General features: G+C 51.2%; 1 protein-coding gene across 1 annotated transcript; it reads right to left on the bottom strand.

Moving 5' to 3' along the window:
• Positions 1 to 1,468: 1,468 nt before the first annotated feature.
• On the bottom strand, positions 1,469 to 23,410 carry TK2 (thymidine kinase 2, mitochondrial). The gene is made up of 10 exons (XM_012660614.1): positions 23,241 to 23,410; positions 22,259 to 22,296; positions 18,964 to 19,038; positions 15,207 to 15,260; positions 12,730 to 12,819; positions 11,229 to 11,302; positions 7,548 to 7,636; positions 6,914 to 6,993; positions 4,601 to 4,681; positions 1,469 to 3,192 (listed from the first exon to the last, which is right to left on the bottom strand). Exons 1-10 carry the CDS (start codon positions 23,362 to 23,364, stop codon positions 3,094 to 3,096), a joined length of 804 nt encoding a protein of 267 aa, XP_012516068.1. The 5' UTR covers positions 23,365 to 23,410; the 3' UTR covers positions 1,469 to 3,093.
• Between the last annotated feature and the right edge of the window lie 1,923 nt (positions 23,411 to 25,333).

The following is a 25,333-nucleotide window of genomic DNA, read 5'->3' as shown; positions in this document are numbered from 1 at the left end:
AGTGTGCTCCCCGACCCCAGCCCAGGGCTTTAGGGAAACAGAGCTGGCCCATAGTCATCAGATCTTAGAAACATCTATTACCTACTCTGGGTTTTAAATATCACCACCCTTCCCCAGATCTAATGGTGGGACTCTGCGGGGGTCCGGAGGAAGATTTTTCTGACTCATGTGTTCTCCACGTGGGGGGGACACTCGTTATTTAGGTGAAGGGCTCAGACGACAATGCAAGGGGACAGGAAGAGAAATTGAGAGGTAAAAACAAGCTGAGTAACATCATTCCTGAAGGTCCACATTCACTCGTTTGTGAATTCAGTCATTCATGTCATTGGAACAAGGACAAGGTGGTCTTGGTCCTTACGGGGCTAGAACTTGCACGAAAGGTGAGCTGAGCCAAGCATGTTGCAGCGCAGGGTGGCGAGGGCGATGTGACTCGGGGGCAGAGGGCAGAGGGAGGTGCGGCCCAGAGGGTGATGCCACAGCATGTGACCCAGGCTGTGGGTGTCAACTGCCCTCTTATCATTCCCCCACCTCGCAAAGCCTCTACCAAAGTCCTGTTAGACCCTCCAAGCTTATCTTACTCATACCCTGGAAAGGGTCATCGTCTGAATCTGAATGAAAGTGTGATGGGGAGCAGCTGTCACTGATGCCAGCACCACCCTGGACAGTTAGGACCCTGGAGGGAAGAAGTCAGGAACCAGTAAGTCGAACCGGATCAGGAAGTCAGGAAGAGCCTGAGACACTGAAGGCCACCGAGCCGCCACACCAGCCCTGGACCACCCACCTACACGCTTCTTTTATGTAAAAGAGGAATATATTTCTATCTTGTTTTTTGAAAAATCGCCAGGTACATGAAATATTTTTTAATAGTTCTAATCATATATTTTACATGTAAAATCAAAAAGCTTAAATGTAAATTGGAATTACTTCACTAAAAATGTTGACCGAAAGAAAATGTATTAATATATGCTATTCAACGTTTTTTAAAAAACATCGGCAAGAATCAGAATCAGAGCAGCTGAGGTGGCTCTGGGGTGTGCTGACTTCACACCCTACGGAACCCAGCCTCCGAGGAAGAACACGGTGATGCCAACCCTCCTGGAACATCGCAGCAGCCCTGGCTTGCCCCCACCACCTCTACAGGGACGCCAGCCCCTGCTCCAGACATTCCTGGGATTCTCTGGGGAGGGCTGCCCTGTGCTCTAAGGACTAGGCCTGGTTGTGCCTCCCAGGTGCCATCGGCCCGTTTCCTGACCTGGTTCACAGTGGTGTTTGTAACTGCATCGTGAACCCTGCCTCCACCAGCCTTGCCTGCCACACGGGGACAGCAGCCCTTGGGCAAGGTGGCTCCAGCCATCTCAGTTGTGATCTCTGGGTTGGCAGTTTCTGAGACGAGCCCCGGCCGTTGCTGAAGCACACGGCCTCCTCTCCAAGGTGCCAGGGTGGGAGGACAGCAGGCTCTTTTCGGATTCATACATTCCACATTAGGAAACAGGGTGTTTACAAAATAAAAACACATTATCCTGCTGGCAAAAGGATGCTGCAGGGAGCTAAAAGGACTGGCATAGGAAGCACTCCAAGATCAACAACAGGGTTTAGGTGAAGGGTTTATTGGGTACCGTAGAGCAAGAGAAAAATCACAGAGTCAGAGTTGCATGCACAGGTGTCCACACTAACAGGGCCTGGAGCGTGGCCTTGGTACCTTCATTTACAGCCAACCACTTCACTTCCGTGACAGGCCTCAGCCTGTTTCTCCAGAGGTCACCATTAATCCCTCCCTGGGTTTGCAGCCAGTCTTCCTGAAGCTCTCTCTGCCCACCTCCATAGCTTCAGGACCAGCCAAGCTTCAAGAGCCTTTGTTTGCAAACCCCGACTTTCCTATCCAGACTATCCCCAAAGGGAATGTTCTTCCTTTCTCTTGCTTCCTACTCGATTCAGGAGACAGCTGTGCCTTCAATGCGTTGTTACAGCTGAGCAAAGCAAAGTCATTTTCTGAACCAATAAAGATGGTTTCATGCTCTATGGCACAAGATGTCCCCTTAGATGGAAAAACATTTCAAAAAGACTTAAGGCCATTTGTGTCTCTCCCTCCGGGCCACAAACTTTCAGTAATTCCAAGAGCGAAGCTCCTTACACAAGGACATGAGGGAATAAGGGAGCCTCAGAGGCCAGGGCTGGCTGCCCCTTGCCCAAACTTGGTGCTGGGCAGACCAGCCAGGCGCCAATAGCTACTCCCCTGACACGGGACTGGCGGTAGTTCAAGCAGGACCTCCCTCACCAAGGAGACCGAGCACTATTCAGGAGCCAATGTGTGAGTCTCCTAAGGTTGTCAAAGTCCAGATGACAAAGCGGTAGGCGCTGTAATGGCCTCATGCTGGGAAACCACTGCATACTGGGCTCCAGCCAAACAGCACAATTTTGTTGAAGTCTAGAAATGCTGATTGTCCTTGAGAACTGCTCAATAACGAGAAAATGATACCGGCTCTGCACACTGCCAGCTCTCCCCATAGAGATGGGAGGGCCTCCGGCAGGACAAGGCAGGGCTGCAGGGGACAGCACTCAGGGCCAGGCAGCATGGGGCAAGAGAAAGTTCTGGAGTTGGCCAAAATTCTGAATGGTGCCAGCTAAACTGCACCCTGGCTGTGTGACCCTGGGAGTCCCTTAGCCTTGCTGAGCTTCAGATTCCTCCCCTGGGATGTAAGACTGCCACCTCACACTCCTGACTGCCCTGAAGGGTGAGGCAACTTGTATACGGAGCCCTGTGTGACGTCAGGCACCTGACAACAAGACAGGAGCTCTTTCCTAACGGCTTCACCAGAGGGACCCAGCGGTGACAAGCCACCAGGAGAGGCACCAGGGGAACATGAGGCTGCAAACACCAAATGGCACGACAAACCTGTTGGTCCCATTTGCCATTTACCCCTGAGGCCCAGAGACCCATGATGACGATGCTGGCAAGGGAGAAAAGACAATTAGGAAAATAAATCTGGCCAGAGAACAAGCCCTCCTAAGAGTGGATTTTTCCAAATTGCTCCTAATAGCTAACTTGGCAGCTGCAGGCACTTTTCTGGCATGATCCTACAGACCTTTCCCGTCCTATGGGCCATGCTTCCGATACTCTGGAGTTAATATTCGGTCCCGGTTTTGTTCAAAGAGTTCCAACATTTTCTCCATGTGGTGGTCGGCCTCAATCACCTGGAATTAAACACACAGGTCACAGGGCTGCACGGACCTTGAATCACCGTCCCTTCACCAATGAAGAGAGGACAAGACAGGGATGGGCAGAGAGGGCTACGGGCGGATCAAAAGGAAGCTTAGAGCTGAACAGCTCTCCGCTCGAGAGAGTCTACATTCCCAACGAGATTTTCACTTAAGAACCCACTGCGGTTGTTCCTGTGGTGAGCTCATGAATGGTGTTTCACCTTATCACTTTATACTAATTTTTTTATAGAAGGAGGGAAAATAAATTTTACTTCTTTAAAAATCCACTATACGCCGGGCGTAGTGGCTCACGCCTATAATCCTAGCACTTTGGGAGGCTGAGGTGGGAGGACTGCTTGAGCCTAGGAGTTCGAGACCAGCCTGAGCAATGTAGCAAGACCCCATCAAAAAAAAAAAGAAAAATTAGCTGGGTGCGACTGTGCACATCCGTAGTCCCAGCTACTCAGGAGGCTGAGGCAGGAGGATCCCTTAAGTCCAGGAGTTTGAGGCTGCTATGACCACACCACCGCACTCCAGTCTGGGTGACAGAGTGAGACCCTGTCTCAAAAAAAAATCCTCTACAGTAATATCTCACTTTCCGGAAATATCTCACTGCTTGCAAGAGCCATAAGTAAAAGTGTCTGGGCAGCCCAAAGAGATGTCCTTAAGGCCATGCATAAGGGCTTGAGTATGACCCTACCTCAGACCCCAGTGGTATATGGAACATTCCTGGGTACCCATTTGCCTGCCTAAAGAAACCTGGGAACAGGAAACCAGAAAACAAGAGGATGGGAAGTGAAGACATACTGACGGGGCAGACACATTGGTATCAGAAATGATACACGTCAGCGAGAGAAAAGAGGGTTAATACAAGAGCAAACATAGGAACTCAAAGATATTAGTCATCTGGGCAAACAGTCCTACACAGCTCAGCACCTCCTGAGGCATCACTGTGTGACAGCCAGGACCAGCAAAGATGCTTCTCTGATGACCTGAGTCACCAAGCAAAGGTGAAAGGAGGCTCTGTGTCATCCACTGCAGAAGGAGGGTCACACCAGAGTGACCTCCATCCCAGTGGTTAAAACCAAAACCCAGGTCTAGGGGCTTCGGACATCTGCAACACTCCTTTGCTAATGAAGCTGGACAAATGACATGTTCCTGCAACCACCAGGTGTGACAGCACTGGGACAGATCAACTTCTCTTGAGTCTGTCCAACTCGCTCTGAGACTCAGTCCACAAATGCGGACTGAGAGAGACACCCCCATCAGCCTCCCCACCTCCCTCCTTCCAGGTGCTTGAGCTCCGAAGGACTAGGCCCTCCTCGTGTACAGGGTGGCTGACACTCCCCGGTTACTCCTCCTTCTAGAAAAGTCTCCTACCCTGTGAGGGGGAATGACTTACCAGAACAGGGGCTGCCATGGGGAACAGGCTTCCTTTGATGAGCCACTCCTCGTAGAGGTGGTGAATAGCGCCCAGGTATTCCTGCCAGGGAAACAGGCTGTTGGGAGCAGAAGGGGGGCAGATCCCTCCCACCAAGGGTCTCGGGCAGGTGGAGCAAAGTTGTCAATGGCCATGGTGTGGTGACTTGGACAAAAGAACCCTGCAACAGCCAACCTGGCTCAGGTGGGCCTCGGTGGACATAGCCACACACTCTGCCAGCCCACCCAGACATGACAACAGAGTGTCCCCAGCCACCCTGCTCTGCTCCTCTGGGGACTCATGAGCACGAACACAGGCCTTCCCCTGGTACCTGAGTCAAAGCCAAGACAAAGGCGGGACCCCTTCCTGGCTTCTCTCATTTCCTGCCACTTCTCTAGCAGCTGGGCCCCAGTTCCTCCATGTGGGGGTCCATGGTGACTCCATGACCAGGCGTCCCAGCCCAGGGCAGCCTCTAAACCTTCCCTCTGTCTTGCCACCAAGAGGACTGTGACCCTCACCCCTTGCTGCCCCTACCCCTTCAGACAACCCATAACCTGTGGATCCTCAAGACCATGACAACCACCAACTGCAGGAAGCCTGCTGGGGTGGGGCCCGGGGAAGAGGGGCACGGCCTCTCCCCTAAGCCACGGCGCCTGCACACTGGGTGGCACTGGGTGATCACACCCTCCCCCACATGGCCAGCGTGCTCTCGGCCGCCTGCAAACACCTCCTCATGCAGCACTCCACTCGCCATCCCAGAGGCTCTTGTGTAAACCACGCGGCTGCCTTTTCATCCACCACCAAGCTGTCCCTCGGCAACAGGAGCCAGGTTTTTCCCATGGACCTTGTCAAAACCATTAAGACAATGGCTTGGATGATGGCTTAGAGGGACTCCAGACTTGGTATTTCTTTGGAACATCTGGGTCACTGCACAGAGCTGCTATGCCCCATCACGGCATGGTCCAACCTGGCCCCGCGTCATTGCACCCCGTCTTCCAATCACTCCTGTCTCCAGGATTTCAAAGACGCTGCCCAGAGTGCAAAGCCCAGGCCTCCATGGCTAGAATGTATGTTGCTGGCACCAGGGCAAAACAAGGCTGGGCAGAGCCTCAGGAGTTGGACAGGCCTTCCAGAGCCCCCAGTCCAGCCCATCCTCAGTTCAGAGGCCCATGATGCCTCACTAAATGCTTGCCCAGCCTGTGTGTACCTCTAGTGGCAGCTTCTCACATGGGGCACTCAGTTCAATGTTAACTGAGCAACTACTAGGTGCTGGGCCCCAGGATACATGCTGAGGACACAGAGGGAATAAGATTGAATTTTTAAAAGCTCACATTAGGGAGGGATGGGGAACAAAGGCATAAACAAATAGTGTCAACAATGGAGGGACGGTCAAGGAAGGCTTCCTGGAGGAAGTGACATCTAAGCTAAACTTTAAAGGCAAAGGAAACCACTGTGCAGAGGAACATTTGTGTAACTCCACGATGTGTATGGGTGCATGTGTAGCCACAACTAGTCCCTTATGGCCAGAGCATGGAAGGCAGGGAGTGGAAGGACAGCACCAGAGAGGCAGTTGGGGCTGGGTCATATGGGACCTTATATGCCATGCTACAAAGCAGGGACTTCATCCCAGACAGCAGTGAGGCACTGAAGGGTTCTGGGCTGGGAAACTGCACAAGTGCTGTCCTGTATTGGAAGTATCAGCCACGCAGCAGCCTGGAGGCTGGATTTTGGAGGGAGATATGGGGAGTGTAGGACCAGGGCAAGGAGAACAGTCCAGGCCTGTTACAGCAGTCCCCATGAGAGTCACTGTAGCCTGAGCCACACCCAGAAGGGCAGGTCTCCCTACACTGGGCAACCATGACTGAGCACGAGCACCACCTCCTTGCCAGGCACTGTGCTCAGCACTGGGGTGCAGCAGCAAGCGAGAGGGCTCAGTCCTGCCCTCCCAGAACTGCCGTGCTAGTGCACATCTGGAGCGTGCACAAAGCCAAATAATCTGCAGGAGGTGGGACGGACAGGCCTTGTTGTCAAGGCAGGGAGGGGACATTTCTGAGCACGGGGAGTGCTGAACCCTGAGTCAGGGGCCATAGGAGGTGAGGTAGATCTGGACATCCACGTGGGGTCTCTAGCCACAGAGGAAGTCAGAGCTCACCCTCACATGCACTCAGTTCCTGCTTCTCTCTGCAGACAACAGCACAGTGATCTCAGAGCGGGTGGGGCCCGGGAGAGGAAGCCAGGCTGGGATGGAAGGTGGTTTCCAGCTTTATCTTTAACCAAGTCACAGAGGTCTCTTACCAGTGGAATGGCCTTCTCCTCGTCCCTGCATCTCATCTTCAGCCTCTGGTAACAAGTCTCAGGAGTCGTCCGGAGATAAACTGAGGTTAAAATAACAAGTGGTTCTCGTTACTCTGCTCAAGGCTTGGAAGCCAAGGCCAAGCAGCAAGGAAGGCAGGCACGTGGGCATGGGGCAGGGCGGCCATCTGCCACAGTGTGCCAAGCAGGAGAGACAGCCCAGGCCAGCTCTCGGCTTGACCGCTGGCCAGCTGCATGGCCAAAGCCAAACAGGCATCTTGACCCTCATCCTTCACATCATCAGCCCTCTGGGGTCGTTGTGGGCCCAAATGAGATTCCGTATGGAGACAGAGCTTAGCACAGGGCCTCACACCAGGCGGGTCTCAGTGAATGTCCAGGTTCTGTCCCTCCCCTCCTTTACATACTAGAAAAACCATCAAATCACAATGGATTTGGGTCTGAGGGTAGCTGACCCAGGGGAGGGCAGCTTAAGGAACAAAGGCCAGGGTTCTTCTCCATGAGGAATCAGAAGCCCCAAATGCTGCCTGCCCCCTGCGAGCTGGGGGTCCAGCCAAGCACATCCTGGCTGGGCCCAGTGGGGAGCCCAGGGAGGGAGGTGGGGGAGGAGCCATCTTACCTATCAGATCAACCGACACATCGATGTTGCGCACGATCCAGTCAAACCATTCCGACAGAACCACATAGTCCACTTCAGGCATCTTCCCACTGCATGCGATGAGAGCAGAAAGGGATTTACTCGCACAAGAGAAAGTTTCTGGGCTGTGCCACTCCCCAGCAAGGACCTGGAGATGGCTTTCATGGAAAGGAGTCACTGAGAGCACATGATATAGTGCAATCCACGCAATACTGGACAGGTAGTGACGACAAGGGCCCTGGGCATTGCAGACCTCCCGCTGCCCAGGGACGGGCACATGCCATCATGTGGTTCCCTGTACCTTGGTGAACACCCCACAGGTGGGAACCAAAACCCCCAACAACCCAAACCTGAAGCAACAAAATGTGAAATGAAGACACCTCAGGCCAGGGGCAGGAAACAGGAAATCCTGCACTGTGCAGAACTTTCCCCGTGGCCCCGGAGATAACCCTTAGGACTGGGCTCTTGTTCTCATGACCCCCAAAGGTGGAGGGAGGCCTCAAGGAAGCCACTGGGGCAGAACCTCAGGGAAAAGGGCCAGGGCATAGGACAGGCGGCTCTCTGTGGACCACCTGGCTGCTGGCTTCTCTAGGCCTCGGTCCCCAAAGTGTGGTTCTCGGCCGGCAAGGCTGTGGCCTCACCGGGCTGCTCGCTAGAGACGTAGACTGCTGGGCACGCCCCAGCCTTACTCAAGCGGAATCTGAGATGCACAGGTGGTCGTGGGAGAGGCCTACAGCGAGGCCTGTGTGGAAAGGGCAGAGTTTCCCCCTGGGGCCAGCACCTCAGGATTCTCAGCTTCTGGGCTCCAACAGGCCCCAAAGCCTTTGGCCTTAATGGGAGAAATCTAAGATGTCCCTTGCCACAGCCTCATTCATTGCTTGCCCCACTCAGCAGGGTGCAGAACAGCTTCCCCTCCCACAGTTAGTTTCCTGCCCGGTCAGGAAGGAGCCCTGGCTTTGTAACCCCTTCTCGGTTCCTCATCTGCCAAATAGGGTCAACGACCAGGCAATAACGCAGCTCCTGTCCGGGGGTCCCTGCCCCGTCCCTCGATTGTGTAAGAAATGCCCCAGTTTCCAGGGAACACATAAGCTGGTCCACTGCACAAGTGAACAACTGCTCTGGGAAGGTGTTTTTAATGCCCCTGCCCCTTGGTTCTCTGCCTCCTCAACTTGGGGATTCTGGGGCATGTGGCTGAGGGAGGGGGTGCTCCAAGCCACATGCCAAGCACAGTGCTTACTACAGGACCACCCATTTTTCTCAACGCTCTCATGTAAACTATTATCTTTAGATATACACAGAAGAGCATATTATGGAGTAGAATGGAAAATCCAGATGAATTCTAGGATAAAAGAGGAGACTTCGAGAAATGTCCAGGTGGTGGCTGCTTCGGGCACGGGGGCTGGAAGGCCAAGCTGAGGATGCATCACCCGTGGGGGCTTTCCTCTGCCTTCGGAGGGCTCCAGTGACAGGGTCTGGGGAGTATCACCCTCTCCCATCTCCCTGGAGTCTGTGGGAGCACTCCCCAGGGTGCCATGGTGCTCCCAGCAGCCTCTGGAGTACCCAAGGCCATGAGCCAGCTGATAGCCTTGGGCTGCATCGAGTGATATCGGTGACAGGTCTCAAGGCTCCAACAAGGTCTTCCGAGGAGTCTGTGCCCTCTCTGAGGCCGTATGAACTTGAACAACAAGATCCCAAGAACAGAAACAAGGACACTGCAAATTTCTTCTGTGGTTCCTTGTCCCACAGAAGTCCTAACCACAGATGTCACGCACTCTGGGAGGGCCATGGGGAGACACCAGGGCAGGAAAAGAGCTAAACAAATTTAAAACGATATTCTTTTCCTGTACTGCCCACAAATCGGCCCGGGGCAGGGCCCTTTTTTTTTGCCCCATTTCCCCGGCCCCGGGGTTTGGGAACTGGGGACCCCCCCCCGGGAGTTTTGTTGCCCCGGGCTTCCAGTTTTGGGTTCCCAAGGCCCTTGGCGTTCGGCGGGACTTGGGCCTTGGGCCAGGCCCGGCCAACGGGTTCTTGAATTCCCCTTGGTGTTGGGCGGCTGCCGGTGGTTTTTTTTCGGTTAATTGCCAATTTTCTTGCGGGCGGGGTTGGGCAGGGCCCGGTTAAGGGTTCTTTAGGCCTTAACCAGGGCGGTTGTTCCAAGGGTTTTTCGGGGTTGGAGAGGGGGGCTTGAGATGGGCAATGGGCTCAGAGAAGTATAGAGATTTGGTCACGCTCACGAGAACAAAGGCCAGGGCCAGCATGGAAGCCACGTGCACCTAACTCCACACCTCGCTCTCTCCTCTTGACCTCTGGCCATTCCATTCAGGTTACCCTCTTCGAAAAGAGCCACTGGCCACCACACAGAACAGGCCAAGCTGACCACAGCTAGAGGACTACTCGGGAGGCTGAGGCAGGAGGATCGCTGAGCCCAAGAGTTCAAGGCTACAGTGCACTATGACCGTGCCTGTGAATAACCATTGTGCTCTAGCCTGGGCAACATAGTGAGACACCATCTCTAAAAAAAAATTTTAAAAAAAAGACAGACACAGCCCCACTACTCAGGATTCACAGGAAATCCCACCCAACTGCCCAGGGTCTGCTACAGTTTTGTCAGAGCAGTAGATAAACATCACATAGTTATTTCGGGTAGAGTTAAAAAAAGAAAAAAAGAAAGAAACAAACAAACAAACATCACAGGGGCTCCCTTATGCTTTTCTCTCCTCTCTTCTGCCTGTCCTCCCTCTGGCTGCGGCGCTAAGAACAGGGAGTATAGGAGACCGGAAGGTTGGATAAACCTCACCTCATGCCCCACTGGGAACCCAGGCAGTGGGCGAGGCCGAAGCTCTCACACTGGGAAGGCTGCCCGCTGACCGGGCCAGCTGGAGCTCATAGGAAAAGCCCAAGGTCAGAGGACGAAGCTATGACCAGGATTTGCCGTGGCTGCCTGCCCTGACCCTACAATACCGAGTGGATTTGGGGCAGAGACTCTCACTTTTGGGGCAACACGAGCTCAAGGGCAGGATCTGTGGCAGCTCGGGACCCCTGGGAGAAGCCTTTTTTAGGGACCCCTTCAAAGGAAAGGGTGCAAAACAGCGGGGTCAGAGCCTGAGGAACAAGTTGGGCTGGAGACCAAAGAATAGCTGTAGGTCCCATCACTCAACGATAGCTAACAAGTACCGACCAGGCACCCACTCTGTGCTGGTCCAAGCTAGGCGAGGAGACCAAACTCGGTGCCTGCCCTGAGGAGCCTACGTCTGGTTAGGGTAGGGGTGTGTGCAATAAACAGTCAGACATATACTAAGTTGAACCACGTGGAACTGCCGATTTTGTAGATCAAAATTGGTCAAATGGTAACAATTTCATATGGTTGTCTTAAATACTACAAAGAAAACCAACAGAAAGTAGTCATTAAAAATAACAAGGGGCTCGACCATCTAGCTTGTTGGTCCCAGGAGGAGGGTGACAAGCAAGGGGAAGAGAGAGGAGCCACCTTGTCACCCTTGCGGAGGCCACTGAGGTTTTGTGGTTGTTTGTTATGCAGTGTTACCATGGCGATGGATAACCGATACAACACAGTAGGTACTCCACATCTGTCAATCGAATAAAGTAGTTTCATTTTGAAAAATTAATGGTTGAGTAAGTTATCAATTGTGAAAACTACAGTACCTTCTATACAGGTTTTCTACAAAAATGTATCTTGCGCTATGAATCGACCTCTCCATCAACCGTACAGGTGGCATCTAAAAGAAAACAAGAAGTGACTCACTGACTCAGGAGAAGAGGAGGGGGTCAGGAAGCCTTGAAAAATGCCTGCTACTCCCCCTGCCTCGGGTCTTTGCTGAATACGAGAGAGGGGATAGCAAGGCCAGCACCTGGGGAGAAGCCAGGCCTGACATCAGCTAGGCTGTGTTCCTCCCTCTGCCCTGAGCCACCCCAACACCCTGCCGGGAGAGGAGAGGCCCAGTGGAACATGGGCGAGTGCTGGGGAGACTGCCAATGGCTGTCTGCTTGAGGCAAAGGGTGGTGATTATCACGGACCTAAATAGGGTGAATTTGCTTAAGCATGGTGATCATATGCCTGAGGTAGAGCCCCAAGAAAGCTGGGGTGGAGGTGACATTCGGGGGGCTTTGCCTGTGGAAACTGGAGGGAGGAGGACCTGACATCGCCATTCTCTGCCAGGATGCTCACACCCTCCACAAATGACCTTCCTGTCCAGTGTTCCTCTGGGAAGCAGGAGGGGCCCTGGCCCTTGATGCCAAGTGGACAAACACTGCTCGCCCTTGGCTGTGGCCCACAGCACCCACGGGACCTGGGCCGACAAATGAGAAACTATGACCCAGGCACGTCCTCTCTCGCCCTGCCTATCCCTCTGCCCGTCCGTCTTCCTCTCCATTCTCCCACCCTCCCTTTCCTGACGACTCTGCTGCCCGTCTCCTCCCAGCTCTTCATTCGTTCCTCTCTCTCCTTCTGCTCCTCTTTCCCAGCCTGTCCATCCCTCTTTCCATCTCTGCTGCCTTGCTGGTAGATTTCCTCACATAGAGGAGCACACTATGTCCCCTTATATTCAGATACAATTAGACACAATCTAGGTTTGCAACTGAGTGCCTGCTCAGGAACAGTGGGGTTGGCGAAGGGGAAACGTGCTCACTTCAGCCCCTCCTATCTGTATCACTTAGATTGACACTTGGGGAGATAGAAATTCATATTCACCAAAAAGCTTCTGCTCACATCTTTCCATTTTAAAAGACACAGATTTGTAGCAGATTGCTGGGCCTCATCCCCAGAATTTCTGATTGAGCAGGTCTGGGATGGGATCAGAAAATGTGCATTTCTAACAAGTGCCCAGGTGCTACTGCTGCTGCGGGTCTGGTGACCGCACTTTGAGAAGAATTGAGTTAAATGGTGTTGGGCCCAGCAGTGGTCAGGTTACAAAGACATACGCTTCGAATGGCAATGGGAGACCACCTGGTGGAGGTTGGCGGGTGGGGGCCGCTGGAGGCTGGCCCTCAGATTGCTGCAGGAGCAGGAGACCTTGGCCCCAGAGAAGCCTGCACAGCACCGAAGACCTAGCTGGGCTTCCTTATGAGCTTTCCATTCCTGGTAATCACATACCCCTAATATCAAGAAAATTCTGTTCAAGGTGTAAACTGAGCATCTGAAACGTACCTGAGGACGAGTATGTTGGTCCAGCATGGTGAGCTGCACATAAGTCTGCAGCGTGAGGCCCCATCGACTGGCATCGCTGTACATCAGACCCTGCAGAAGGGGGAACACAATGCTTTACGTCACAGTGGCACCTGCAGGACCCTAGTCCCAACAGGCCCTGAAAGCCCTCTCAAGAAACCCACACAGGACGGGGCTGGGGCCACAGATGAACTCAGCATGGTCTCAGGGCCCTCATAACAGGGTGGACAAAGACAGACTAACATGATTCTAGGACAGCCCGGTAACAGTGGTGACAGGAGCCCATATAAAGTCCCTGGGGAACTTGCATTCAGTCATTCAACAAATGCTCTTTAAGCCCTTGTAGTCTATTCTCTATCCAGCAGCCTGAGTAAGCCCGGTAAATCGAAATCAGTTCTTGTCACTCCCTGTTCAGAACCTTCCAGTGGCCTCCCATTGCATTCAGAATGAAATCTAAACACTTAGCATGGCCCACGAGGCCCTATGGAATCACTTCTCTCATCTCTCATCTCCTACCATTCTCCCTCCGGCACAGTCAGCTTCCAAACACACAAGTTTCCTTGGTGTTCCCCAAACAAACCAAGCATGGGCCCACCTCGGGGCCTTTGCATCTGCTGTTCCTTCTGCTTGAACACTCTTCCTCCAGGTATCTGCAGCAGTCACTCCTTCATGTTAAATCTCTGCTCAAATGGCACCTTATCAGAGACACGTTCCCTAGCCATCCTGCGTAAAATAGAAGCCCACCCACCCACCAATCTCTCTCCATCACTACAGATGCAAACACTTCACGTTCTGTAGTCCACTCGCTATAATCTCATTCTGCTCTTTTCCACATTTTTGCTTTTCATTTTTCTATTGGTGCAAACTAATGAAACTTCAGTGCCCCGCAGCACTGAAAATTGCAGGCTCTCCTAACTGCAGGTGAAAGAAAATCTTAGAAAGGTTAGGAGATACATTCCATCTTGCCTGACAGCTGCAGAAACACACACTTTTCTGCATCAGAAAACCAATCCAGATAAAGTGATGAATTGAGACTTTTCTCAAAAACATCCATCTTGCTCTTCTGTCCAGAGTGAAAACTCATGTAAAAATAGCTAATTCTATTGTACTTTTTTATTACAAAACTCTCATTGGAAAGGCTATTTGTACTGAGGATACTTGGACTTCTGAGACTGTGATTCTGTCCTATGACATGTCACCCACAATCCCTAACATCTAAAACTCTAGTTGTCTTACTTAATAATCAAGCCCTGGTTCCTCCCTGGCTTCTAGAGAATGCGAATGTTTCTCAGGTTTCTTTGTTATACGAATATGCATGATTGGCATTCCATCTTCTCCCACATGCACAGAGAAGAAATGCTTTTCATGTGGGATTCTTTCTGTGGGATTCTTTATTCAAAGACACTTAGAGGTTTGCCTTATTTAAGTAACATCATTTCACCTGCTTTCGCTTTCTTCATTGCTCCTATCACCACCTACCACATTACACATTTAATTGTCTTCTACTTCCGCACACTGGAATGTTAGGCCCAGGAGAACAGGGGCTTTGAATTTGAATTGTCACAGCATCCAGAAGCATCTGCCACATGGTAGGTATGCAATAAATGCTGGCTGGATGAATAAATGAATGAACGAGCACCTACTAAGTGCCAGGCAGTACACCTATGTCCTAGCAAACAGTGGTGAACAAAATAGGCAGAGTCACTGCTCCTGGGGGAATTCAGTCTAATGAACCACACAAGAGATGCCAACTATATTGCTAAAAATGAGGGGGTGGCTTCCGAGTACAAGGTTCAAACCCAGATCTGTCATTTACCAGCTGTGTGACCCCGGGCAATTTATTTAAGCTGCGGTTTCCTCACCTGAAAAAATGTGACTAATCATCCTGCGTCATGGGATGGGAGCCCAGAACCAACATCCCTTTCTTACACTCTCTCTTGCGGGACCCAGATTCTAAGCATCTCTTTCAAGCAGTCGGAGCAGAACCTTCAGAATGGGAAGGAAAAGAGGGCAGGAGTACACTATAGTCCCTGCTTGCTAGGTCCACCTTGCGGAAGCAGACAGGTGGCTTCAGGGTGAGCCAGAGGCCAGACACGGACCCTGTTACTGGACATTGCCAAGTGCAAACTCAAATAGGGGTTCCCCAAGGAACCTGGTTACTTAGATAGGTCCTGAGGGGCTAGGTGTGAAAAGACCTGGGTTCTGATGGGTTTCTTCTGGGGATAAAATGAGCAGCAAGAGACGGACACCCCTGGTGGCTGAGGCTGGCCATTTGGCATAGCGGACGGGAGGTCCCTGGGCTCTGTGCACACCCACCCAGCCTCAGATGTCCTTGGCCTCAACACCAACATGCCTCTGGTTTCTGCTTGTCCCTCCCCGTTCCCCTCTGACTCAGCCAAGGGACAGGGGACCCCTGGGCAGGCTCGGGCTCAGGCACTTAAGGGCACGCTGGGGCTCACCAGAGGATTATGGCCACGGACATTTCTCCACTTGAGCACAGGCTCCTTTAATACCTGTAAGGAAAGAAAACACCAGAGTGCGGCTGTTCCTCAGTTCTGAGCTTGGTGAAAGTGCATGGTTTTTTTTTTTTTATTTCAACATATTATGGGGGTATAAATTGTTTAGTTTACGTATATTGCCCTTGCCCCACCTCAGTCAGAGCTTCAAGCGTGTCCATCCCCCAGACGGTGTGCACCGCACCCAAAAGTGCGTAAGTGTTGAAAGAGAGGGATGGCGGGAAAGGAAAGAGAGAGATGAAGACACTATCATGATTGGGGTGCCCAGGCTGGGCCAAAATAGCCCAGTAACCCCGTCTGTGAGGCCACAGCTCCATCCAGACAAGGCTTCCTCACATAACTTCCAGAAATGACCTGAGAACAACTCTCTCCATCCTTGTATCCAAGCACAGGCATATCCCACCTCTCTGACTGCCCTGGGAGCCCCCCAAGGGCAAGGCTGGTCCCCTCCATCCCTCCTCTGTGTGCTCTGTCCCAGCCCTTCCTGCCCACCACATCGGGCTGGGCAGGGGAGTGGGAGAAGCCGAAGGGAAGCTAGATAGGGCAGGGCTTGAAGCCCAGCTTACCCACCTGGGAGCTTGCCCGTGACCTTGGCAGGTCACTTGCCTCCGTTTCCTACCTCTGAATACTGCACTGGGTGCACTGGCTGTGAAGAGTCCGTGTTTCTTTACTATGCACCCCGTCTCACTGGTTTGGAGGCATTCTTTCCCTCTGGTCCTGTTTGTGCCTTTCAGATGACTGCAACTTCTCCAACATCCTCCATGTTCTGCACAGATCAGGATCTCTGCTGGGCATCTCTAGAGCCTCCATCTGTGGTCTAGACACTCAGATCTGGGACAATCCCAGATTGCAAGAGCCTTTCTGCGTGTGAAAGTGTGTGCTAGAAAATATTAAATGGTGTTTCAGGGCCAAGATTGTGAGAGTGCCCATCCAGATCTACCTGAGGACCTTCAGAGTGCATGTGACCAGGTGCCACAGGTGACAAGACACCAAAGGGAGGCAATGCATGGGACTCCTGAAGAGCAACCTCCCCTGACCCTTTACATCTCTGTGTCTTTGCTCAACCTGTTCTTTCTGCCCTACATTCCCATCCCACCCCCTTTCACATCAACTTTCATTACATGGAAAACTCCTATACATCCTTCAAAATCCAGCTCAAATATCCCCTCCTCTGTGAATCATTCCTTGCCACTTCCAACCCCCCTTTCCTTCTCCCGGGTCTTCCACACTCCATTCCCAGTCCCTGAGTAGCATACGCTGCACCACTCAGGCCCACCAGAGGCTGGGTCACAAGCAGCCTTGCTCCCTGACCCAGCTCAGCGGTGCTCTGTCTGTAGCACTGACACATAACAAACATTTCCTGAGCACCCACTGTGTGTCAGGTACCCATGCTAGGCACTGAGGATACAACAAAAGCAAAACCACCCTAACTCCTGCCTTTGTGGCACTTTAAACCTACTAGGGGAAGCAGACCTTAATCAGGTAATCAAAGAAATGAACACACATTTTTAAACTCCAAGAAGTGGCATAAAAGAGAGGTACAGAAGGGCCAGAAGAACTTACATCAGGGAGGGTAACCTAGCTGGGGAGACCAGAGAGCACTGAGCTGAGATCTGAAGGGTAAATGGTCTTAGCTAAAGCCAACAAAGCCCTTCAAACCACAGAAGAACCAAACAAGGGTGTGGCCACCGGAGCCAGCCAGCCTGGGCTGGGACCTGGCTCCAGCACACACCCGCCGTGTGACGCTGGGCAAGCCACTTCACCTCACTGAGCCTTGTTTCCTCATCTGTAACTGGGGCCACTCTTGTAAGGATCAATTATATAAAATGACAAACTTTTAACACAGTATCTGGCAAATAGTATCCTCAATAGATGTTGACTATCATTGTTATTATTATTGTTGTCATTGTTAATCATCTCCAATGTCTTCAGTGAGAACATAAGCATTTCTAAAGTGCCAGTGAGAGTCACACCACTCAGGACAGGTGTCGGGAGTCCCCAGGACCCCACTCCTCTGCAGGTTTGCTGATTCAGAAGGAAGACACACAGCACACAGCAAAGAGCTGTACTCACAGTTAATATTACAGTGAAAGGACACAAAGCAAAATCAGCAAACGGAAAAAGTGTGTGCAGCAAAGTCTGGAGGAAACCAGGCACGAGCTTCCGGGGGTTTTCTCCCAGTGGAGGTGCACAGGACACACCTGAGTCACCCGGCAACGGGATTTGACAAGACATGTGAAATGCTGTCCACCGGGGAAGCTGGCCTGAGCCTGGGAGTTCAGGGTTTTCATCAGTGCTCAGCCACGTGGGCAACCACTGTCTGACACATATGAAAATTCCAGACTCCCAGGAAGAAAACAGGTGTTTGGCATATACTGCAGAGGTTGCACAAACAGTTCAGGCACAGTGAGTCACTGTTACCAGTTAGAAATGGTGGGAGCTCCCCAAAATCTAAGTTCCCAGATGCCAGCCAAGGGCCAACCTTGCAACCAGGTCTTCCTAAGGACAGCAGTCTTAGGCCTGCTATATTAACTCTTTCCTACACAGCAGCACATGAACATAACGGCCATATAATGTTTATTATTTTTATCAAACCAAGTATTTTTTTAATAGAAGTAAAAACAGGAAAGGAAGAAAGGAAAGAAGAAAATGACTATAATGACATGGAAATTATAGGACCTGTAATTACAAAAGAAAGCCATAAAATGAAAAGATTATACCACTAAAATTTAGAACAAGGAAGACAGGTCAGGGTCTTAGTGTAGAGATGATTCTTAAACATCTGTGAGGTTACTTTTAGTGACTGGGCTTTGAATAAACTAGAAATTATATTAATTGACTATGCATAGTAATTACTCCCCTGTTTGGACACTGATATCTCAGATGTCACGCTGTAACATTCCAGCCCTGCGCAATGGCCTGACTTTTCTTCTTTCACATGTAGACTCTTCCTAACCAGACTGCAAGGCAGTCTACACCTGCACTGTCCAATATGGTGACCATGAGCCACATGCAGCTTTTAAGAGCTTGAAATGTGACTAGTCCAAATTGAGATACACTGTAAGTGTAAAATACATACAATTTGAGCATCCCTGATCCAAAAATCCTAAATGCTCCAAAATCCAAAACTTTTTGAACACCAGCATGACACCACAAGTGGAAAATTCCACACATAAGTACATAACACAAATTTTGTTTCATGCACAAAATTATTAAAAATATCATATAAAATTACCTTTAGGGTATGTGTATAAGGTGTATATGAAACATAAACGGATTTTGTGTTTAGACTAGGGTCCCCTCCCCAGATTATCTCATTATGTACATGCAAATATTCCAAAATCAAAAAAAAAAAATCTGATAATCAAAACACTTCTGGTTTCAAGCATTTTGGATAAGGGATACTCAACCGGTAAAATATTCCAAAGACTTAGTATAAAAAACAGAATACTAAATAGCTCACTGATCATTTTTATGCTGATTACATGTTGACATGACACTATTTGGGACAGACTGTGTTAAATGTTTTTTGCTTATTTTTAACGAAGCTATTATAATAGAAATGTTAAATCACAAATGTGGCTTGCACTTGTGGCTCAAATTATATTTCTATTGGATAAAGCTGGTCTATACTCTCTATAAATTATCCATCAAGCTTTTTCAGCTTCCTTCAAATTCAAAGCCAGTGTGGTAGCCATACCTCGACGTCTGTATTGTTGGAGAAGAACTCCAGGCATGTTGTCTTCCCACTGGCAATATTCCCCTCAACACAGATCTGGCAAAAGACAAATGCACATTAGAGCCAGAAACCAGGTACCCAGGGGAACATCAGGGAATGACGTCTAGGGAAGGGCTCAGGTGAACAGCTTAACTAGTTCAGTCTGAGACTTCAACCTCCAGACCAGACCCTTCTTGATGGACCATGCACAGTGTGTCCACCCAGCCTAGCTCTACCCTTCCCTACTTCACCCCCTAAGACTCTTAGATTTCAGGATAAATGTCCTGCCTTCTTAATCACAGCCTAATTAATGGCTTTGAGGTCAGGAAACACAAAATCTAATTCACTGCTTTGCACAGGAAAAAGCACTCTGTCACTGCCTGGAAAGTATTAGGAAAGGGGAGAAGAAAAAAGAGCAGGGACTTTATTGAGCATCTTGTCAAAGGCCAGGCCCTAAAAACAGTAACACACACCATTATCACATTTAACCTCGTCAGAACCTGAGAAGTGGTAGGTCCTAACATTTTTCACAGAAGCAAAAACAAAAAACAAACGAACAAAAAAACGAGGCTAGCGGAAGAGAATAAAGGACAGCTTTAACCTGACACTCTGCTCTCTCCCTGACTGCACCTGGGTGAGGGGTTGTGGCACTGGTGGGAGGGGCCACAGACAGCCACCTGGGGCTCTCGTACACCAAAGACCAAGGAGCCCTATACAAGTAACTCATTAAGGGAAAGAAGGCATTGGAGGCAGCGGTTCTCAGCCTTGGCTATGCATGAGAATCACCTGGAGCTTTCAAACACCCCCCTACACACACACAGAAGCCGCAACCCAGACCAATTATACCGCAGTCCCTGAGAGTGAGGCTCAGGCCTCAGTAACTTCTAAAGCTCTCCACGTGATTGTAACGTACAGGCCAGGGTGAGCACCGCTCATCTGAGGCAGGGTTTCTCAAGGGGTAGCCCACAGATACCTGCTTCAGCAGCACAGAGGAGCTTGTTAAACATGAGGTGGCACCATGTGGCACCCAGACCCTCTGAATCAGACTCTGGGTGGGAGCCCTCGAACCTGCAGCCCAGAGATTCTGACAAGGCTCTGTTCAGCCAGGCACTGCTGGTGACACAGGCCCAGTGGCTTTGGCTCCAGCAGATCACCAGAGGGAAAAGGCAGTTCTAAATATGTGAATAATATTTGACAGCACAACAGAGTGACTATAATCAATAATAAGTTAAGCTATACTTTAAAATAACTAAAAGAGTGGAACTGGAATGTTCCTAACACAAAGAAATGATAAATGCCTGAGGTGATGGATACCCCAACTACCCTGATTTGATTAATTCACATTTTATGCCTCTATCAAAACATCATGTGTACCCCATAAAGATATAACTATTATGTATCCATAATTAAAAATTAATTTAAAAAAAGGAAATCCCTACTGTTAGATGTTAAGTTCTATCCAATTACTTTAGTATAAAATTGCATTGTGATGCCCAATTTTTGCTATTATAAATAGTGCCACGTGATGACTGCACCATCCACTCAAACACCCGCAACACCCTGGACATCTCTCCCCACCCAGCAATACCAGTCCACCAGCAACATCTCTGGACCCTGCTTTCTACTCAGCCGCAGGCTCTGTGCCTGTCTCCTGACATCTAGTTTAGTTAAGGCCTCTCCCCCTCCAGTCTGGCCCCGCAAGGCCCTCCACCCATGGTCCACCATGATCTCTTCCTGAGAGGCAAATCAGATCATGCTGGGTGAAGGCAAAGCCCTTCAGTGGCTCCGGGGGTTAGGAGCTGTCCCCAAACCCTCCCCAGACACCTCTCTAGGGACTGGTCACAGCCCAGGCCTGTAGTTCCTCTTCCTTCTGTGACTTGCAACTACAGTTCCTTCTCCTCCATCTCCCAGGAGGCCTCAAGGCTTCCCAATTCACAGCCCCCAGACTCACTGCTGCTCTAGATCCACCATATTTACTGCTGTCTCCTCCATCAGACCAACTGTGGGCTCCCTAACAGCAGGAGCTGTTTGAGTCCCAGGTCCCCAGGTCCTAGTCCAGTGCCTCCCACACACAGGCTCACAGGACTTGAATGGTTGCGAGCAGTCCTGAGCCTGTATTCAGCTGTCAGCCTCAGCCTCCCACATAGCTGCTGGAAGGCGTGCGCCATTGCACCCAGCTCCACACCACTTCCTATTGTACATGTGGGGGCACATCAGACCACACCCAGAAAGCACTGAGAACAGGCCCCTTGGCTCACATCAGTGCTAGCTCAATAATAATACAATAGCCAGACGTGGTAGTCCCTGCCTATAGTTTCAGCTACTCAGGAGGCTGAGGAGGGAGGATCACTTAAGCCCAGAAGTTCGAGGCCAGCCTTGGCAACACAGTGCCCCCCCCAAAAAATAAACAAACAAACAAATAAATAAAAATACAATAATGCATTGATTTCTATCCAGCTCAACTTTGCATCCCCCTCTCCTTCTATGGCACCCACTGCCATACTTGTTGAGTCCCCCGAGGACCTGCCCACACCTTCTACCTTCTGTGGATCCCAGCCAAGTTATTCCTGCCACCATCAGCCAAGCCGAGCCTTCCCCTTTCCAGCCATAGGAGCTACTGACTTCCAGCTCCCTTAAGAAACTGAGCTTTGGATGGTGACCAAAATATTGCCCCTCACCCCAGCCAGCTAAAGCATCCAATATCTCCACAGACATGTCCAACTGGACCCTCCTTTGACCTTCAACCTCATATAGCCACAGGCCCCCAACCCAGAGCCAGCATCTCAAAGTCACCTCCATGACTGAACCTACATCTGTGGACCTCATGGATTCTCTCTGACCCCGTACCCACCCACCAGTCTCAGCACTGGAGGGGTGGTGGTCAGCAGACCTCCCTCACATCTGGGCTGCCCAACCAAGGTGAAACCAACTGTCCCCACACAGGATGAACATTTTTTCATATCATTTTACCATCATTCCTCAAGCTTTCACAGCCCAAATCTACCTGAAAGATACGAATATATATACATACTCCTACCTGTGTAGACTCTGGGGAAGGACATGCAAAAGGACATGCAAGAAACTGATAAGAGAGGTGGCCCCTAGGGAGGAAGGCCTGAGGCCCAAAGACTGCAACAAACTTCCTTCTCCCTGGAGACCCTCTTGTATTTCTGCTTTTTATTATGTGCATATATTCCTTCTCTTTCCTCCTCAAAAAAATAAATAAATAAATAAAAATTATCCCACACCGGAGAGTCCACATAAAAGAGGAACTTACCACTGATTTTTTCTCTTTTTCCTGTTCTCTATCTTTATCTACAAAAGAAAGGAAATCAATTTTTAAACTCAGTTTTAAGCAACTCACTCTTCTTTGCCCTAATTTGCTAAATGACCACAAAAGCAATAGTTTTTATGCCTGCTCCCTAGCCTAAAAGTTTTCCAATTCGGGGACCCTCCGTGGGTGAACAGTGGCACACTCACTCACCACTGTCTGCCTACGTGCGACACTGTGCAGCGGCAGCCTGGGTCCAGTGGGCATGTCGGCCCTCAGTGCGCTCAGGGCCTTTCAGTTAGCGTGTTATACTGTCCACTGTCCACACATTTTATATTTAGATCTTCACAGATGGGTGTCCAGCAAGTGCAAACGCAGAGCGGCGGCCTTCACTCACAGGGGCCCGTGGGGAGAGTGGGCGGTGGGCATGGGTTTGGGCCTTGGGCCCAGGTTCTCCCCAGGCCCAGGGCTGACATCGCTGCCCACCCGGCCCACAGGTGGTTCTGGGGCACCTCTCAACAGCGCAAGCCAGAACCTGGCGATAGCGGTGACCCACTTCTGAGTGGGTCCCCATTACCACGGAGGGCGGGAGGGGAACCTAAACTCAATTTTCACCGCCAGTGGCGCCAGGGTCCGCTGAAAACTGGTTACACGCAGTGCACCGCCAAGGCCTAAAGAACCAGACCAGGAAGTGGGCTGGGAGACCCTGGCCTGAGTCGGAATGTTCGGAGCAGCCTCCGCCCCACGGGGTGGGGCTCCTTCGTGCTCTTTAGAGCTCCTCTCCCCCGCCCAGCACAACAACCGGCCCCGGCCTGGGTACCCTCTAGTGACCGCCCTGCCCCTCCTCGCCACCCCTCGCCATAGCTCAGGGAGAAAACGCCGCGCCTCGGAGGAGGAGTTTCGGGCTCCAGCGGGGCCCGCGAGCCGAGGGGCGGGGAGTGGGGGCCGCATAGCGGCGCCGTCACTAGGGAAGAAAAACACGAGTTACCCCGAGGCCAGGCCAGGCGCTGCGTCCCCCGCGGCCCGGGGCCCGAGGCGGGGATCCCAGGGCTCCCCGGCCCAACGCTGCGCAGCGCTCGGGCGGCCCAGCCCCGCAGCGGCCTCAGCAGCATGGCCGGCCGGGCGGATCCGGAGGCCCGGGTTTCCTTCCTGAGCGAGTCGGCGGCGCGAAAGGCCGCACGTCCAGACTCGGCGCACAGTCTCGGTCCCCGCGCCCGCCCCGCCGGGGCGCCTGCTGGTGCCCGGCCCTTAAAGAGACCGGGTTGCATTTCATCCTCTCAGCGAGAGGGGAAATAATCCGAGGTGAAGAGTTCGCTGCTTGCAGCCAGAAAGTCTTCCCGCTGCCAGGACTCTGGCAGAATGCACCCATGACCTGACAAGACTCGAGGATGGAAGGCAATTAATACCAGCGACTGACTGGTTAATTAATGATCGCAGATTACTTAATTGGGCACCTACTCTTCAGACACCTGGCACTCACTCATGATATCATTTATTCCTCCCAACAACCCTGCCAATAGATACTGTCACTCCCATGCTTCAAGCTTGTCCTCAGAGAATTAGGTAACTTGTTCAAAATGATCATAAGCATTCGTTAAAGGGTGGAGCTGCAATTCAAGCCCAATCTGTCTTACTTGACAGTCCAAGCTCTTTCCTCTGAATTTTGACGTTTCCAAGGTCTGGACCCTAAATGTATTAGATCCCTCAGGAAGGCACAAACAATATTCCAACTGGACAAAAAAAGGGTGGAGGGGATACCTGTAAGATCCATCTATAGTCAGGTAGCAAAAACTCAGCCCGGGAGTCAGGCAGTGAGCCTGTAGTCTCAGCTACTAGAGAGGCTGAGGTGGGAAGATTGCTTTGAACCCAGAAGTTCCAGGCCAGCCTGGGCAATACAGCAAGACCTTTGTCTCTAAATAAAATAAAATAAAAAATTTTTAATTCAGCCTTTGTGTGGGGGAGTCAGGTATAATTCAACAGGCCCAGACCCAGTAATGGGAGCTAGACTGTATATGAGAGCTCCAGTGCTTGGGTGGAAGGGTTTCCCACCTCTCCCAGTCGCTGGCAGTCGCCTCTTAGGCAAGGAGAAGTCATTTGCCAGAGAGATCACTTAGCCTCTAGATCTGTTATCTGAAAGCCACCACCCCATCTCGTGCTTCCTGCATGTCTGCCACAGGTCTAGCAAGTGTGCTGTCCAGAAATAAAGTTCAGGATAAAGGTCAACATATTTGGGATGAGGTTGTTGGAGGTTAATTGCTGATCGGACTTAACAGAATGAAATGAACTAAGGCTGAGATGGGCAGGATCCAAAGAAATCTGAATCAGACTGGGTGATGGCCAAATTATCCAAGACAGAATTTAAACCACATAAAAGGAGCGACATACACTTCACATCCCTCAAGAGAAATGCTCCAAGATGGTGGAGCTCAGAGCTGCAACTTCATGGGAGCGCTTGTGAAAAACACAAATTAAATTCAAGTATCTGAAAGAACTAGCACCAGTGGGAGGCAAAAGTAATAGTATACGGAATAGACTGTGATGCTCTGGGGGCGGCAAGGAGAGGCCCAGGCGGCAAGGACAGGCCCAGGCCATTAGTTACGGCTACACACACTCTATACCTGTGTGCCAGACCCTGGGAACCCTGCAAGGAGAGAAGCAGATGGGTCCCTGCTTTTGTGGAGTTTATATTCTTATGATATGCTGAGGAGTGATGGTGGCTACTCTAGACTGGGTGACAAGGGAAATCCTCTGGGTGGCATTTGAGATGCCCTAGGTCTGAGGAAGCAGGACAGCCATTCCTGGACCTCTCCCCTTCGCCTCCGTCCCTGTTCTCTCCCCAAAACCTGGGAGCGCTTCCCGGCAGGAAAGCTCCTCAGGAGAGCTGGAGAGCTGTGGACATTAGTGCCAGGCAGGTCGGGGCGGGCCAATTGGGGGTCGTTTCCGCAGATGTACTAAGGACAAGCCAGAGGAGGCGACCAAGATAGAGCAGCCGGCGGGCGGCTCCCGTGTGGCGCATGCGCAAGAGGGGGGGGGGCTGTCGGGACGCCGTGCGCATGCGCATGCGAGGGCAGGCAGCCGAGA

This window comes from Propithecus coquereli, unplaced genomic scaffold (assembly GCF_000956105.1).
Source record: "Propithecus coquereli isolate 6110/MARCELLA unplaced genomic scaffold, Pcoq_1.0 Scaffold67, whole genome shotgun sequence".
Lineage (NCBI taxonomy): Eukaryota > Metazoa > Chordata > Mammalia > Primates > Indriidae > Propithecus > Propithecus coquereli.
Note: the sequence above shows the minus strand (reverse complement) of the source record. Positions and strands in the feature narration are given on the sequence as shown.

What these genes read in the sequence shown, in the direction of transcription:
- TK2 (XM_012660614.1), bottom strand. Translation starts at nt 23,364, where the DNA reads ATGCTGCTGAGGCCGCTGCGGGGCTGGGCCGCCCGAGCGCTGCGCAGC. An exon ending in AAAAAGAGAAAAAATCAGTG is followed by an intron (nt 19,039 to 22,258) that starts GTAAGTTCCTCT and finishes GTCTTTTGCCAG; the next exon opens with ATCTGTGTTGAGGGGAATAT. An exon ending in CCATGGCAGCCCCTGTTCTG is followed by an intron (nt 3,193 to 4,600) that starts GTAAGTCATTCC and finishes GTTTAATTCCAG; the next exon opens with GTGATTGAGGCCGACCACCA.